Source organism: Symsagittifera roscoffensis, chromosome 2, assembly GCF_963678635.1.
Source record: "Symsagittifera roscoffensis chromosome 2, txSymRosc1.1, whole genome shotgun sequence".
Lineage (NCBI taxonomy): Eukaryota > Metazoa > Xenacoelomorpha > Acoela > Convolutidae > Symsagittifera > Symsagittifera roscoffensis.
Window position 1 is genome coordinate 12367998 of NC_087063.1, and position 13189 is coordinate 12381186.

Sequence of the window (13189 nt, forward strand, 5' to 3'; positions counted from 1 at the left end):
TGAAATTCACAAATAAACTGAAACTTTAAAAAAATCCAACGCAAGGTTAGATGAATATTAAATCAGAACTTTGCATCCGAAAAAAAAATGAAAACTTAGAGCAAAATTTTTTTTCAAAAAACCTTCCTACAGAAAAATTTAGCGTGTTTAAAAACCAAGAAACAATGAATTGTATTAAACCTCTTAAATTTTGATCAGAAAAAAATTAAGAAAAAAAAACTCAAAAATCTACCAAAAAAGTTAGAAATAGAACACTTGGCCATTAGGTCAACGAAAAGAGCTTCAAAATCATTAGGCCGACAAAAAAATCAATTCATATCTGAAAGTTCTGATCAAACCAGAGGCAAGCATAAGAATTATATTTCCCTTGAAATGACTCAAAATTAGGTCTCTAAGCCAATCAATCATAAGCCGAAATCATTTGAGCAGAATAAAATTTTTAAGCGAAAAACAAAACAAAAAAAAACATAGGAAGTCAACAGCAAGTAAAATTATAAAAAACAGTAGAGATAGTTGAAACAATAAAAGTCATTACAATGCGAATTGCGCACAAAAAAAATTGCTTAGTAGCATCTGCATCTCCAAAACATAAGCCGACATTTTTTTTGAATCGCAATATTTCCCGTTTGAAATAAAAACAGGTCCTGTCAGATTCGAACCCAGAACCTTTGCCGTCCCAGGTGTATTCTTTAACTCCAGACCAAGTTTTGCCGAAGATTCAAAGAAATTTGAATTTTTTATGAAATGAACTTGGTATCACCATTTCTAACTGACCATATTGTGAACAAAGAACAAAGTTATTTACGGGAAAAGTATCGTACCAGATTGCACTACCATTGCTGATCACAAGGGTAAACTATTGTTTTCTTCTTTTTAAACTCAAATACAAAAGCTTTTGGATGATTTGAATCAAAAATTTAAAAAACATTTAAAAAAACGTTACAACTATTTTTTCTCTTTTGACAATTAGAAAACAAACTATATAAGCATATTTTTTTTTCAATCAGCAATTTTAAAAAAAAGCAAGCAAATCAAAATGTAATAATCATGTTAGAAATTTTGAATATAATTGATTCAGTTATTTTTTCTTTCATTTATTTTGTCTTTGAATTACTCTTCATGCAATAGCGTACTCAGGAAAAATTTTGATGCAATGGCGCGTAAAATTGTTTTCATTCGCATGTGCAATTGCAGGCACTGTTGGAAATCGTTTTCTCAGCTTGAACGTCAGCTGCTTTTCGCTCGAACAAATCCCAGTAGTTCGATGGGGGGCAATTCGATTTTGTCTCAGGGTCGACATGGGCGCCCAAAAGAGGAAAGTTGTTCATGTCATGGTCACTTAGTGTTTCTGGGTCTGCCCAGTAACAGTTTCGCATCATTGATACAGGAATCCAAACTTTTTTTTGGCACATAACTTCAACGCCGTCATTTGTTTTGTGCAGTCCAAAAAAATGCATGAAGCATAGCTCGCATAGGAACCAGTGCAATTTATCACAGCGTGCATTCAACCAGTTGTCTCTTTGAGTTTTTCCGCCAGAGAGTGCAGTAAAAGACACTACGTTGTCGCATCCATGAGTCCAATCTACAGTCCACTTTTCTTGGAATCTACCTATCGCGAAAGCCTTCATGTCGTTTCTTGTCGACAGCGCTCCGTACTCGATTTGTTGAATTGTTTCGGGTAAGCACAGGAGATTCACTGATCCGCCGTGGAGTAACATGTCTTTAGTGAGTATCGTCGGGCAGCGACCCTGAGGCCCTATTTTGACCACCACGTCATCGTACCAGTGGTTCACAGGGTATGGCGAGGAAATGATGGTTGGTAGTGCGCATTGTAATTTTCCCTGTGGTGACCATTGCAGCGCTGTAGATAGACACAGAAGTAAATTTTTTTTTGCAATTCAGTCTTTCTTATTAGAAATTTTATTAAGCAAAATTACAAAAAAAATGCCGGGAACAAAGTCTTATGCATGTCAAAAATGGTTTGATCTATTATTAAAAATTTGATTCATAATGTTGACAATATCGCCTTTGGCTATCAAAGCTGACTTTACAACTTTACAATTGCTCATTTTAAAAAAAGATTGAAAAAAAGGCCAGAAAACAACAAGAGTATTCGTATCAGGGCAAAGCCCTGAATATTCTGACTGCCCTTAAACATCTATCAAAAAGTGTTCAATTTGGAACTCTTTTATATTTTTCTATTGATTCAACAGAAATAGTAATATAAAAAACTTCCTTTCAGTGCCAAAATTTACACGAGTAATCGTATCACGGTGAAGCCCTGAACATTCCATATCCGACTGCCCTTTAACATAAAGCAGATAGATTTTTAATTTTACGTTTATATATTTTGAATTTTATATTATATATATATATATAAAAAATTTAAAATCTATTTAAAATTTAAAATCTAAATATAGATAGCCAGTTTTTTCTTTGTACAAAAATCGCATTATAAACAATTTCAAACATCAAAAACGCTAACTATTTCCGGAATATTTTAAACAAATTTGTTCATTATTACGTATCCCGCAGTAAGCTTATGGAAAATAGTTTCAATTAATTATGTAAAAATTTTTGCAAACCCGACTTAAAGAAAGAGTTGAACAATTACAATATTGGACTTTTTGACTTTAGTTTGGACAAGTTATAGAACAGCCAGATCATTCACAGTGTTTCACCTTGGCTCAAGCAGTCTGGTTTTTGTCAAAGTAGGACTCATTTGGAACAACTAGCTTGCCCAGGGTTGCCATTAAGAAATTTTGAGTATAGCTTACTGGCTGCTGGAAAGCACTATATATAAAACTGAAACAAAAACTGGCTGCAATTAGCTCTTTCGACAATTTACAAAAACTGACTACACAAAAGTCCAAAAAAGGACATTTCAAAAAACGTTAAAATGGCCGGTTTGAAACCGGAACCAATCTTACCTTGCTTGTTCACATTTCGGTTAATGTATATCGAGAAGTTTCGGTTATCAAATTTAACATCTTGAAACTTCAAAATTGGGAAAATGGGAAGCCATTCAGCATACTTTTCTAGTTGAGGATAACTCTTATGGTAATTGTACAACACGGCGTAATTGGGAATAGGTTCTTGGCTCAACTGCAACATATTTGGCAGTACCACTCTGAATTTCAGGTTGTTATGTTCAATCGTGAGGTGTGCCAGATTGGCAAAATGGATCCGGCTCAAGTCGAGAACTAATTCTTCCTTCGGCTGGTAGTCGTGAAAAATCAATCCTTCTAAGTGCGGTGAAGCCCACTCAAGTAGCTCCAAGAGTCCTTCACTGTCCTCCTAATCACAAAGTTTTGAAAAAAGGTAAATTTGAGATAGTTTTTAATTATTGAAAGGTAAAAGCAAAAAGGTAAATTTCAGATAGTTTTTAATTATTGAGGTCTGCTACGCCTCGTTCTCTTTTCTTTTCAAAAAATGCAAAATAAATCTCGAAAAACTCAAAAGTAAATACTGTATTCCAAAAGGACGCAGCCGCGGTTTTTTAAACTAATCGGTACAAAAATTGTTTAAGTAAGCATTTTTTAGATGAATCCTAATATATGCAAAGTTAAATTGTCATAAACAGATTTTAAGGATTTTGATAAAAATGAAAAACTGTTATTAGTAAAACATAGTCTACAGAAAATTGGAATCAAAAGCATTGAACGCATAGAAGCAGAAAAATATTATTGCGAAAAAAATCAACTTTCAAACTTTACAGAAAAAAGTGGGTTGTGGCTTTTAAATACTTTGTTTTTCAAGAACAATTTATGATTTATGCTTGTTTGATAAAATTAACCCATTTATGATTTGTGCTTGTTTGATAAAAAAAGTTTGAGAAAACTGGATCAATAGGTAAAATTTTTATTGGGCTGGGAAATCTATACTGATATTTGAATTCCACTATCGAAATTCGATCACATTTTTAGTGACATTTACATTTTTCCTGTTCAATAGCGGAGTTAGCCTTCATTAACAAAGGAAATGAAATGAAAGATATCAAAAATCAATCCGCAAAAAAAGTCAAAATTGAGCGTGAAAAAATTTGAATTTGATGATTTTTTTCTGATAAAAAAACATAAAGAGTTACCAAGACATATATAAGAGTACTCACTACGTTCCCCACTCTCATTAAAAAATCATTTAAAAAATACGATAGAAAATAGTTATAAAACGTCTGAGAATAAACGTGACCAACTGACGGTTGGAAAACTATCGAACGCAAGGAAAAAAGAAGAACTGACTTGTTTTTAGAAAAAACTTCAAATTTCGAGTTTTAAAGAAAAACATTTACCCTCAAAATTCTTTGTATTATACAATTAGCTTTCGATCTGCGCTTTTTTGGTAAAAATAGGTCAATTTGAGAGAACTGCAGTGTTATGTAAAGTTTTTATTCCGCTGGGAAATCTAAAAGTTCAATTCCACCTATGAAACTAAAAATCTTTAGATTAATTATACTTGGAAGCACATTTGCCAAAGATTGCACAAACGGGACTCCATTATGAATAAGAAAACTAAAACTGTATTTTCTCTCAATTAAGTTTACAGCTGACTATGTTCAATTTACCTAAAAATTTGATTGTTTTACTATCGAAACAAAACACTCTAGGATATGGAATAAGACTTCAAGAATTTTTTTCAAAAAAAACATGAACATAAAATTGTTTAGGACGCTATATACATCACTTGCGATACCACAGAAGTAGCATGGTAAGCTAGCAGGCAGAGTAGGAAACTAGAGCCACTGATTCCAGAGAAAAAGGGACAATTATTTTTTTAAGTCCAGAGAAAAAGGGACAAAAAGGTACAGAGAAAAAGGGAAACCACAACCAATGATGTGGTCTGCAGTGATGTTCAATTTTAATGAAAATTCAAAAACAATTATCGAGCGAAAATAAAATTGTTGTCATGAAAAACTTTGAACTAGAAATTTTATTCTGAGATTTTTTACGTTAAAATTGTAGTTTTTCGAACGACTAAAAGTTAGACCAGTAAATCAATAAAAAGTATAAAAAAAAAAACAAAAAAAACATCCGAAGTTAATTCAAAAAAATAATTAAAAAAACGTTAAAATATATTTTTTTTGTTTTTTGAGAATTACAAAACAAACTTTATACGCTTAATTTTCTATGAAAAAGCAAGCAAATCAAAATATAAATATCTTGTTACAATTTTTCGATTTGATAACGCTTGCTAGTTGAAAAGGCATTATATTTAAAAACTCTTACAACAAAGAAATCATGGTTTATTTTTGGTCACACAATTTTTACTACATAGCAGTTTGAACTCGTCTGAAAACATTTGCGTTCAGTTTGCATTACTGGTTTCTGATTTTTTGTACTGGTTTCTGATGGAAACATTTTTTGAAAAGAAACTCTATCTGAAGACCTTAAAAACGCAGTCAGAGCATTCAAAGCTTTGACAGTATACGTGCAACCTTGTTCAAATATAGTGACTTCTTCAAAGTGAAATAAAAAAAAACTGATTACCAAAAAATTATAATTTTCAGCTAAGGGCGTTAATTTCTTTCTTATGGAAAAGAAATGTGAAAGAATAAATGAGTCTGAACAGCAAAATTACACAAAAAGTCACGTCCAGATCAGATATTTGAACAGCAACCATCACAGAAAGTTGTCAATCGAGCAAAAACTAAAAAAAAAACTTTGCTAATCGAAAGCAAGAAAAAAAGCAAGAATATCTTACAATTTTTGTAGCGCAGATTAGATTTAACTTTTTTTTTGAAAAACAAAACGTTTGAACATGAAGTAAACTTTTTTAGAACTTTGGCTATGCAAACTTTTCTATCAAAGGCTTATAATCTATCAAAACTTGACATCAAAAATATAATTTTTTTTAGATACTCGCAAAACAGTGCTTTGGGAGAGCTCGAAAAATCAATTTGGTCGACCTAAAAAAAGGTCTTCAAAATTTTGGAAAATTTTTTGAAAATCCGCCCCCCCTCTCGAGAAAATACGCCTAGATGGTTAAAAATACAGAAAAATTTTAATCTTGCTCTTCTGGAAACTGGCGTCCAAATTTCTGAGCCTCAATACATTTTGCACGTTGATATTAAACTATGGTTCAAAAGAATCAAAACAAGAGCTCTACCAGCTTCAGTGAAGAAACGTCTCAAAAAGCTTCAATAGTTTTGTCACATACACTCGCTACTGATCACTCGCTAAATCACTACCAAAACTACCGCAACAGTGCAATAAAGAGAAATCAGATAGTCAAAATTCAATATAAATGAAAACAGAACGTTTTTTTATAAGGCTTAATAGAAAACGTTATGTTTTTATAGTTAAACCTGTGACAGTTTTACTGGCCCATGAACAAAACGCTCAGCGTGCAAAGCAAATAGAAGCCTATAAAACATTTTAGACAGTTTTGGGCATAAATTCTTGAACACCTTGAAAACTATTTTAAAAATTACTAATTAAATTCGTTCATTCAGCCAACGAACTATTGAATTTTTTCAATTTTGTGGTTTGAACGCGTCGCCGGCAAAACTCTGCGCTTCAATTGTTGTTTTTTTAACGTCACTAACTGTTTATACGGTTTTTAAGGCTTGCAATGTTTTCGCAATGCATTTATTTTGATATTGCATCGTCGTAACAATGCACTTATTTTTTCTGTGTTTCTAAGCAGGGAACCCAATAGGTTTTCCTCTACGAAAATATTCGATCAAAAATTTCACTGATTTTTGTGAAAAATCCAGAAAAAAAAATTGATAAGATTAACCTGCCCTATGCCTATGCCAAGGAAAGAGGCAAATTTCAAAGTAGCGTTGCACTTGTCCATGTAGTGGATGAATTGGGAGTAGTTTTTGATAGGGCTGTGTCCGTTTTCAAAAATTATTCCCTGCTTCTCGTCTTCTTTTCCTTTGACAGCCGCTAGATTTGAAAGATTGAATTTGTCCGAAAATTTGGTCTGTGTAATATCACGTAGATGAAGTCTTTGTAACCAATTTTTGTCAATTGTCACATGGCATGCTACGATGAGGCCGTCTTCACAAATACAAGAAGAGCTCTTATGGCACTTCTCAAAAGCGTGGACACTGGTGTAGATTGCCAAGCACAAAGTTATCAAAGTTAGCATCACTGCTTTTGGAGACTTGAAATTCACGCTTAGAATTCTGAGCTTGTTTAACCGACTTGGTCCAGAAATCAGCTGTTTTGAAAGTGAAGAAAGTGTATTTTGAAAGTGTATTTTGCTTGTCAGACAACTAAATAATCTTCAAATTAATGTTGACAATAAGATATAGGGTGGGCTACAAATTAGCTAAAAGGCTTATAATCTATCAAAACTAGACATCAAATATATGTTTTTTAGATAAAGGGTTTAACAGAAGACATCTTTCTGTCCGTTTCAATATAGGGTTCAATTCAATTTGGTGTCCGTATTTATTTAGGTAATGTCCGTACAGTAATGATTCATCAACTTGAAGTTAAGTAATTTAATTTATTAACACTTTCAAGATTATTCAAACTAATTTATTAACTCAATAAAAATACTTCAAAGAATAGAAAAAAACTGATACTTACATTTTTTCAAATTTCTATCCACCAGGCTATACGGACACCACAAAATGGTGAAAAATATAAAAAAATTTAATCTTGCTCTTCTAGAAATTGGCGTCCAAAAACTCAAGTTTCTGAGCCTCAATACATTTTGCACTTTGATATTAAACTATGGTTCAAAAGAATCAAAACAAGAGCTCCACCAGTTTCAGTGAAGAAACATTGACTCCTTAAATCCAAATCACATCACTTCCTAGGACTTTATCCGACATTCGACTGACTCGATCCTTGGCTACCTTGGGATTATGCAAACTGAATTGTTTTTGAAGAAATTATACGAATTAAGATTTATATGGCAATAAATAATGCAATAAACCCAATTTTCTACAATTTATCCAGCTAATGAGCATGATAAGTTGGAGAAACATTCTCAATGTCAAGTTAAGTTCCCTCTGAGCATGGTAACTTCTTCGCAGAAGCATAGCGTTTATACCTCCAAGTTTATTACAGATGTCTTTTTCGCTAAATAAATGTCTTTTGTTGCGAGGTATCTTTTGTCGCAAGCTATATGTCACATTTCACAAGTTATACATCCAGTACGAGAACCTAATAATTACGCTTCAACATAGAGCATAAAACTAACATTGTTCATAATATCATATATTATTTGAATTTTTTCGCAATAACATAGATTTCACTCGAGTCTTTCCTGCTCGACTTCGGCTTGAAAGTTTTAACCAACTCGAATTTTTCTTTTAACTTTGTCGAAAATTCTTTCAATTCCGGAGTTTGCCAGAATTTGAGCACTAGCGAGCCACCTCGGGCCAGTTGAAGAAGAGCTATTTTGTGGTAGAGGTGTGAGTTCATTTCTAGAAGCCTGTCTGCATCTAGACCAGCAATTCCACTTGCATTGGGAGCCATGTCACTTAGGATCACGTCAAACCTGAAAAAAAATCAACAAGGAGGTTCATAATAAACAGTTATACAAATTGATATTAAGCCTAAAATCAATCAACTGAATGATCTCGTGAATGTGTGATATTTTGGAATTTAGTTTCTCGGTCGATTCATCTGTCGATCCAAGTTCTATGTTGAATAATCGGCAATATTGCTGCTCACTAAATTGATGGTATCTGTAATGTAAAAACCCACGAACACTGTTACTTTTATGAACTTATGAACAAAAAAGTAGATGAACTTTTCAAACATTGTAGCTTTGATTTATCTCTATTGAAGTCACTTTTTGTTTTGCGTGAGTAGAGCAATCTGGTCGGATGTGTTCTGTTTCATGATGTCGAAACCACTCATCACATGCACGCCTGCTATTGGCTCAATATCCAGCAGATCAACTGCCACCACCCCACGACAACCAGGCTGGAACTGCACTGTCTTCTCATCTACAGACACAAAGAAAAATTGGTCCTAGTTCATATTTCTGTGCAAATCCAAACTCTGCCCTTTTTTCTCCCGATCCCCCTCACAATGTCCGTTTCTAAAACGTGCTGATTAGTCCACTTTAAAAAATTCACTTATCCCATCCCATTCTATAGCTCCCATTTTCCCATCCTATTTTAAAGTTTCTGAAAATTGAGCACTCCCCAAAAACTAAAGTACCCAAGTATTTTCTGGCGCCAAAGAGCTATTAGAACATTTTATAATATGGCCGGCTAGAAATGGCTGTCGTAAAAAAGTACCAGAGAAAGAACTTTTGGAAACATTTAGCTGCCAGAATTGAGGGGTGCGCGCACATTTAAACGTATGAAATTAAATCAGAAGATTGGCGGTAAAGAATGATAACATGTTGACATAGTATTCAATGGTGCCTGCAAAATAGCACCTAGCCATGGTTTCAAGTTACCCTGTTTGTTGCAAATGACACTCGCCGCAACTTGACTCCAAGCACCAGGTGCCGCACCCACGTCCAGAACCAGTAAATCAGTCTTCGAGGTACCTACAGCTAATCAATATATATATTTTCGAACTGGTGCCATTTGTTAGACCTTCCTAGCCAGGGCTTGGAAGGTTATCCACAGTTTTGTATTTTTTTCTTCATTTCAAAACAAAAGAAACAAAGTTTGTTAGCTTCTTGTAACATCTGTTTCGAAGAAATCTTGGCAAACTAAACGTGCATGAAAATGATGGCATCTACTTAAAACACTTATGATTGCAAAATTAGCGTCTTACCCTATCATGGCCACTACCCGGGTTGAGTTCCCCGTAATAATCATCGATCGAAAACTGCAAACCCAGCTTTCGGAACATTTTCATGGATTAATCCGTGTTATTACTTAAATGATTGCTAGTTTTTTAATGCTCATTGAAAAGTACGGATCTCTATTACCATTCCCCATCTTTGGTACCGACTACAGAATTGACACACCAATAAAGGACGGTTAAACATAAGAGAATTTTGTAACTAGTAATGAACCTCCCCCTTCTTGCAAAAGAGGAGAAAATAGTATAAAAGATCCAAAACTAGTGCCACAATTTTATCGATGATTCAGCGAAAGATAAAGGGGTTGTAGCACTGCATCAGCGATAGTTCAGTGCTGAGACAAGCACACATTTTTTCAGCACGCATTTGATCATATTTATTTTCTTAGATTTTTTTAAGCTTTTCACATGGTATGTCATAATGATTTTTGACCAAAACACCGCTTGTTGTGCAAATAGTTGTTGCGCAAATAGCACAGAATGTTCCGACCACATTCGTAAAAAAAATACGAAAAAAAGCAATTCTTAAATCTTCAATTTAGCGTAGTTTCTTCTTCGTGGTGTGATTATAGAACTATACAAACGTTCAAAAAGTTTAAAAAATTAGACATAGAATACTACAATTGTCTTCACAAAACAAACAAACAACAAAATGAAAAAAAAATTACAACAAAGCCAATCGACTATTGGAAAAGAGCAATGAACGCAAGTAAACATCAAAAAAAGACTGACTTCGATGAAAAAATCTCAACTTTCTAATTTCAAAAAATATATATAGATGCCCTCTAAGCTCTTTGAATTTCTAGAACGATTTACGAGTGGCGTTTTTTTTGATAACATTAACCCAAATTGAGAAAACTGGATCAACAAGTTAAGTTTTTATTCCGCTGGAAATCTACAAATTAAATTCCACTTTCGAAACTAGAAATTGTTCACAAATTTTCGCGCCGTTTGCACGTTCGTATTTGGAGAGTGCTCTTTACGTCACTTTCAATTGAACTCAAAAAGTGCATCTATACTTGTTGCAAAAATAATGATGTACCCAAAAAGTGCATCAAAATTTTAATTGAATCAATATTTTAAGTGCATCACTACGTTTATTACTCTTAAAAAAATCTATAAACTTTTCCGAATTTTTTGGTACTGAAAATTTTAAATTTGTATGAAAAATTTTATGGCCAAGAAAGCGCTGAATGAAACATGGTGTCAGTAAATGGAAATTGTCATTCAATTCCAACAGTTTGAGCGCAGATCTGCATCTAAAGCCTTGCTCTTCAGCCAAGTTCACGAAAGGATTTAAGCAAACAGTAACCAATTTCAGGAAAAAGGTTTGAATTTTTAATGAAAATATAAATTAAAACGAGCTGGTTCAGCCACGTTGCACATATCTACGCATAAGCTCTGTACTAAATTTACTAAATTATCAAGGTAATGATAGGAAGCATCTCAAAAATTGTGAGAAATAGAAAAGGCCGATTTTTGATGAAAACAAAAACTGAGAAAACATGCATCCAATATTTTGACTTTGAAGACTTCGTCAATAGTCAATATCAACTCGATAAATTAAACTCTCATTTGCTTTTGAAATTATCTTCCGAAATGCTTGCCAAAAATCATTTGAAATTTCATTAAAAACCAGCAGGACTGTCAAACTAAACTTTCAAATGGGTTTAAAACTCATCGTCACTTCATGGGTCAAACGCTTGTGAAACTTTTCATCACACTTTTTTTTATGACATTAATGAATGCGCAAAAATGACAGGCAAGCTTTGTAGGCAATCTTAAACATTTACTTCTAAAAAATTTTCTTAAGAGAATCAATGCGCCAGAATCAAAGCGCAAACACTTCTTCTTTCCCGAGGCTATTTTTAATTTTTTTTGAAACTAAATTTGACAGGAAAAATTTACGTGTAAGTAACCTTTAAAGTAACTTGTAAGTTAATTTGTTTGGATAAAATTAAAACTGCATACCCTTTTTTTGAGATTTGACCCACATTATTTCTCGTGAGAGAAAGCTTATGATTAATTTCTTAATTTGCGAATAGATCAAACTATCCCAAACCATCGCATAAACATTTCTGTAGAAGAAAACAATAATAAAATTCAATTGATAGCTTGAATCAGTTCGCGAAAACGGTAAAAATTAGTTCAACCACTGAATTCAAGCAACCTTACTTGGCGAAAGGTGTTATTTTGATAACTCATTTCAAGAAACCAGCTGATTGAGCAAAAAAAAATTGAAAAATTCAAACTTTTTGTAATAACACGAAACGGTTTGCAAAAAGCTGGTTATATCAAGCAAGCAATTAAAGCGACAAAAATGAAACAAGTCAAGCTCGTTTCGAAAGCTAAGATCAAATCGTCAAAATTGGAAGGTGCAATGAAGCAATTAAATTAAGCGACAAAACTTTGAAAAAAATTATGCAGTACAAAGCCAAATTGTACCTTACACAATAGAACGAAAATTGCTTTGTTGAAGAGTCCACAACAATGCTTTTTTGTTTAGTATTTATGCTGTTCTGGATTCCACAGACACATGCCTATATCATACAGCGGCTCTAAATGCTCAATTAATTCTTTGAACTTTACGCTCTTCGCGGACTCTGCGACTAAATATATGTTTCGACAACTTTAATGTTATAAGATAATTATTTGTGGAATCCGCAACAATTTGCTAAGTTAACTACATTTACACAAATTTACTTTTCAAGCAAGCTACTTCAGCGTTAAACCTTTGAAAACTTTTCGTTTTTTTTTGATAGCGGAAACTGTATTGCAAAAAAATGAAGAAATTTCAAGCAAGCAATTTTTTTAAAAACATATGCCGAAATGCCTGCCTAACAAAATGTCGAAATGCTTGCAAAAAATCATTTGAAATTTCAATAAAAACTAGCAGGACTGTCAAACTAAACGTTCAAATTAATTTTAAACTCATCATCACTTCATGGGTCAAAAGCTTAGAAAACTTTCCATCACAACTTTTTCATGGCAAAAATGGCAGGCAAGCTTTCTAAGCAATCGTAAAAATTTATTTCTTTTAAATTTTCCTAAAAAATCAGTGCGCCAGAACAAAACGCAAACACCTCTTCTTTCCAGAGGCTAAATTTTCAATTTTTTAAAAACTTAATTTGACCGGAAAAATTTACGTATAAGTAACTTTTAAAGTAACTTGTAAGTGCCAAAATGTTTTTCTAATTTTCAAGCGATGAATCGCCAATTCTTAAAACTAACTAATTGCTTAATTGTTTAGATCAATTTAAAACTGCATACGCTTTTTGAGATTTAAAGCACAATTTTTGTCATGAGAGATATTAATTTCTTAATTTGCGAACCGATTCAAAGCATTGCAAACCATCACATCAACATTTCCATAGAAAAAAAAACTCAAATAGAATTCAATCTTTCGAGCAACTCAAGAGATGAAACTACAAAGAAAACTCCAAGTTATTTTGATAGCC

At 33.1% G+C, this 13189-nt stretch overlaps 2 protein-coding genes across 3 annotated transcripts in view; both read right to left on the reverse strand.

Annotated features, from left to right (window-relative positions):
* The window catches only part of LOC134838963 (mannose-1-phosphate guanyltransferase beta-B-like), a 350992-nt gene that overhangs the window by 160721 nt on the left and 177082 nt on the right, over window positions 1–13189 (reverse strand). The window lies entirely within an intron of this gene.
* Window positions 8181–13189, reverse strand: part of LOC134840067 (ribosomal RNA large subunit methyltransferase E-like) — a 57341-nt gene continuing 52332 nt past the window's right edge. The window contains exons 3-5 of one of the 2 annotated variants that reach the window (XM_063855721.1): window positions 9376–9468; window positions 8758–8914; window positions 8181–8460 (exon numbers count right to left, since the gene is read on the reverse strand). In XM_063855721.1, coding sequence (XP_063711791.1) covers window positions 8181–8460; window positions 8758–8914; window positions 9376–9468 — 530 coding nt within the window. Of the gene's footprint in view, window positions 8461–8757; window positions 8915–9375; window positions 9475–13189 lie in introns of both variants that reach the window. The other variant, XM_063855720.1, reaches the window with a different exon arrangement.